At 41.8% G+C, this 4,991-nt stretch overlaps 1 protein-coding gene across 1 annotated transcript; it reads right to left on the bottom strand.

Moving 5' to 3' along the window:
- Positions 1-600: 600 nt before the first annotated feature.
- On the bottom strand, positions 601-4,743 carry LOC138927798 (uncharacterized). The gene is made up of 3 exons (XM_070283132.1): positions 3,612-4,743; positions 3,023-3,521; positions 601-739 (listed from the first exon to the last, which is right to left on the bottom strand). The coding sequence occupies exons 1-3, from the start codon at positions 4,741-4,743 to the stop codon at positions 601-603; spliced, it is 1,770 nt and encodes a 589-aa protein (XP_070139233.1).
- Positions 4,744-4,991: the final 248 nt, after the last annotated feature.

Below are 4,991 nucleotides of genomic sequence, written 5' to 3'. Positions count from 1 at the left end.
AAATGTGTACCAACAAATAATCGTTATAATTTGAATGTTTAAATTATTCTGCGACACGGCCTTCCTGACCTATCTCACGTCCTCGTGAGTTTACAATATAAAGGTTTTACAAAATATTCTCTTATTATTATTATTATTATTTTCCTTTTAATACATATTCAAATTCAAGCAGGTTTCGCAAAAATACGTTTTTCTTCTTAAATAAAAATTGAACAAATTATTTCTTACTCTTATACAACGTTTGCCATGAGATTCAGATTACCACCAACTTAAATTCAAACAATTAAAATTATTCAGCCTTTTCTTTCATAAGGCGATCATATTCTTCATTTCATTTACAAAAATCATGCCAACAACTAGCACACAGTCATTAACAAAATAAACTGGCCAGCCAATAAACAAGTTAATTTAGCCCACAGCTTATATCCAGACAAACCGGCCATCACAAATAGCTCAAAGTTTAGTTTATAAGCCGGCCAAATAACTGACGTCCGATCATTACCAAAATTTCAATATTAATGCAGCAAATGGAGAACCACATAACTCGGGCGCTCACCTCTACAGAAAGTCATGAAATATGGAACCGATCCGGAAAGGTCTTTATTCTATTTCAAGATCACAGCCCTCGCCGGCTTGATCTGTGGCATCTTCATCACTGACTTCATCATTCAGTTCTGTGATTTCTTCATCATCACACTCATCATCCAACTCTGTGGTAATCCCCTTCTCAGGCATACGCCTCAAAAATTCGTGAGAATATTTATAGGTTCTATTATTAGTTAGTGCCTTAAGTTTATACCGATCTCCTTCCAATATTTCGGTTACTAAAAACGGTCCTCTAAACTTAGGGTCTAATTTTGTCTGATGTCGCTCTTCGTTCTTAAGCAAAACATGATCACCAACTTTATGTCTTACAATAGTAGCCTTATCTTTATCAAATCTAGCCTTATCATAATTGGCGTTCTTTTCCATGTTTTGCTTAGCCATTTCTCTAACTTTATCAATATCAACATCGTTCTTATTTTCAACAACAGGTACGAGACCAAACGGCTTTGCTTCTTTGCCAATAAGTAGTTCTAAAGGGCTAACCTTAGTCACTCTATTGGGCGTACAATTAAGAGCCAGTTGAACTTCGCATAAAGCATCTTGCCATGACCCCTGACCTGTCTCAACCGCTGTTAGCATGGACTTTAGAGTACTCATAACTCGCTCTACTTGGCCATTGGCCCGACTAGCACCCGTGGCGATCAGATGCAAATCTATCTTTTGAACCGAACAGAAATCACGGAATGCTGTGCTTGAAAAACTACGTCCCTGATCTGCGATCAGACGAGAGGGTACGCCGAACAATGATATTTGTGATCTTAATGCCCTAATACAGCTCTCGGTGTCTAGCCTCGATGTATGAGATAAAAAGACAAACTTCGTGAAGGAGTCTATTGACACGATTATGTATTCCTTCTGTTCATTTTTACCACTAAGCTTCCCTGTGATGTCGATGTGGACTGTATGCCACGGGATGTTAACCTTTGGTATGGGATGCAATTCCGCTTGTACCCTACCAGATGGGGGCTTTGACAATCTGCATGTAATACAGTTGTCGACAAATTTGCGAACGTATTTGGACATCTTGTCAAACCAATAGTATTCGTACATTTTCTCAAGGGTTTTTTCCCAACCAAGGTGCATAATTGACTCGTGCACATTGTTTACAGCTGACCACCTAAATGGCTTTGGGATGATAGGGAGACAACGAGTCTTTCCGTTTCTTTGAATTTTCCTATACAGCGTTCCTGCCCTTTACTCGAACGTTTTGGCCAAATCCTCAGAAAGATCATCGTTACGCAATTTAGAAACAATAGACGACGTTTCTACGTCTCGTTGCTGCTCAGCTAACAACCATTTGTCAGTAATCTCTGTTAAATTTATATGTTTTTCCACTGTACCTTTTGACTGGATGCGATCTTTTGATATGGGATTTCGAGACAGAAAATCTACGTGAGCCATTCGTTCGCCTGGCCTATACTGAATGTCAAACTCAAAAGATTGCATGTACGACCACCACCTATGGACTCTTGGAGTCAGTTCCGCTTTTGTGCGAGATGCCTTGAGAGAATTGCAATCGGTAAAAACGATAAAATGTCGACCATGCAAGTAATGGCGAAAATGCTTAATAGAATTGAAAACTGCAAGTGTTTCCAACTCATACGAGTGATAACGCGATTCCGCTGACGAAGTCCGTTTACTAAAGTATTCGATAACTCGTGGCTTGTTTTCGATTTTGTGCTACAAAATTGCGCCATAGCCATCGGCACTCGCATCTGTATGAAGCTCAATAGGAAATTGTGGATCGAAAATAGTAAGAACAGGTTCACTAGTCAGGATTGAAATTACCTTCTGTCGTATTTGCTCGTGCTCTAATTCCCATGAAAATGACATGCTTTTTGAAGTTAGAGCATAGAGTGGTTTCAGTAACTGTGAAAACTTGGGTACAAACTGACGAAAATACGAGACCAGTCCAATAAATTGTCTCAGTTGAGTCACAGATTGCGGAGGCGGTAAATCTGTAAGAGCTTGTATTTTTCTAGGATTCGGTCGAATTTCACCTGCTCTAACTTCGAAGCCCAAATATTCTACACAAGATTTAAGAAAGGAGCATTTTTTAATGTTGAAAGAAAATCCTGCTTCGACGAGTGCTTGTAGAGTTATTTTTAGCCTGTCGAAAGCTTCCTCCTTTGTGCGTGCAACTATCATTACATCGTCCATATAAACGATGGCATATGTATGAGTCAGATCGCCTAGGGCACGATTAATGGCCCTCTGGAATACAGAAGGCGCATTTTTAAGCCCAAAAGGCATAGCCAAGTATTCATACTGCCCTTCTGGGGTTACAAACGCTGTCCGTTCAATAGAGCTTGGATGTATTGGGATCTGATGGAAGCCACTCGCCATGTCAATGCACGTGAAAAACCTAGCACCACTCAACCTAGCTATCTGGTCAGATATAAGTGGCAATGGGTACTTGTCGGAAACGGTATTGGCATTAAGCTCACGATAATCAACACACAGACGGTCTGTACCATTTTTCTTGCGGACAAGTAACATCGGACTCGCGAAAGGAGAGGAACTGTGTCTTATTATGTTTGCTTCCAACAGCTCTTGAATGGAATGTCTAACCTTTTCTTTTTCTTCCACACTCAATCGATAAGGGCGTCTCTGAACCGTCTTATTCTGATCAATCAAGCGAATCTCTAACTGTCCCGTAGTCACGCGACTCTGTGGTATACCGTTTATAAAAGAATTTGAATACCCCTGTAATATTGAGAGCAGTTTGTCTTTATCCTGTCCATGTAAATCGGTATCGACACCAGCCAGGTCAGGAGTGCATTCGGAGACTACGACAGGTAATACAGACTTTTCGTTAAACATAGTAAGCGCGCTTGATGTAATTGTCACGCCGATGCCCTGGCTCAAAATTTCCCGGCCAATCAGAGCGTCGTATTTGATATGATTGTCTAAAACTACGTGAAACAAGATTTCGAAAGAACGCTCACAAATTAAAACATTCGCCAATATCTGTAAAGTGCTGCAAACAGAGTTGCCACCTATACCCCTCAATGTCACTACGTTGTTTATTCTAGTGCCGGATAATCTCAGTGATGCAGTCTCTTTGATGAGTGAACATTCGGCTCCGGAGTCGAAGTAAAATTGGAACGACTCACCAAACTGCCGCAACGTTCCTAAGGGCTCAAGTACTGTGCATATGTTTACGTCTTTGATGGTATTGCTCTTCATCGGCGGACGCTCCTGACGATCTGGGCACACAGTAGATACATGTCCAGCTTTTCCACATTTATAGCAGATCACGGATGATCGATCTTTTGCTCCAAATTGTTGATTACGGGGCTGCTGACGCTGAGTTGCCTCTTTATTAAAGCGACATTCCGCCTTCTTGTGTCCGGGTTTGCCACAATTATGACACGTGATGTGAGACATAGTCCTGACTCTTTTTTCTTGGGGTGCTGATAAGTTGTCACTCGAATGCTGGTTCTGTCTAGTGTCGAACGAAAAGGCTTTGAGTTCCTGATGCAGCTCGTTTCTGGTTTTGATATCCGTCGTAAAAACCAAACGGCGCAATCGTTTGTCTATCCCAGCTGCATGTGCCAACGTAACGGATACTGCAATCTGCTCGACGCTAAGTGACTTCCAGCGGGCCATAAGTGATGTGACCATTCTGCTTCCATACAGCGACAAGCACTCTCCTTCGTTTGGGCGTGCATTTAGCAAATTCATAACGGTTGCGGCCAAAGTCTCCGTTCCAGAAAAATATTGCAAAAATAATTCTCGGAACTGCGTCCACGTAATGCCGGGAAAACATGTCTGCGAGAGCCAGTGAGATGCGGTGCCTTCCAGTGATTTGCTGAGGGACATTACAAGAGCGCTGCCCACTAGCTGGTTTTCGGACAAGATGTAGTCGACCGTTGAACACCAGGAGAGAGCGTCTGATCCTGCACGATCAGGGTTGAACTTTGGCAGAACAATGTTTTTGGCATCTTTTGGTTCATTTTGAGAGCACTGCACTTGTTTTATTAGCTCAGCGAAATTACGATTTTGCATCTCCAAAATTGACAAAAGATTTGCATCATCGGCTGGAGGCGGAGGTAATCCCACTTCTGATGACGAGGATTCATTATCCGAGTCTTTGACCGGACTTTCGGCGAAACGTTTTCTGGCGCGTGGCATGTTGATTGAATTTCACAACTCGACTGACTCTTTAATTCATGTCGATCCCTTTTCAATTCCTTCTCACCCTCCAATACACACGCACAGTGTGGTGAGTTATGACGAACACTATCTGTCTCACTCATGCCCACGGCCAGACTACGTTGACAGAATTATGTATCTGCCTCGCACGAAAGAAAGGGGAACCACAAAGAAATAAAACAAATGTGTACCAACAAATAATCGTTATAATTTGAATGTTTAAATTA

Source organism: Drosophila bipectinata, chromosome XR (assembly GCF_030179905.1).
Source record: "Drosophila bipectinata strain 14024-0381.07 chromosome XR, DbipHiC1v2, whole genome shotgun sequence".
Classification (NCBI taxonomy): Eukaryota; Metazoa; Arthropoda; class Insecta; order Diptera; family Drosophilidae; genus Drosophila; species Drosophila bipectinata.
Note: the sequence above shows the minus strand (reverse complement) of the source record. Positions and strands in the feature narration are given on the sequence as shown.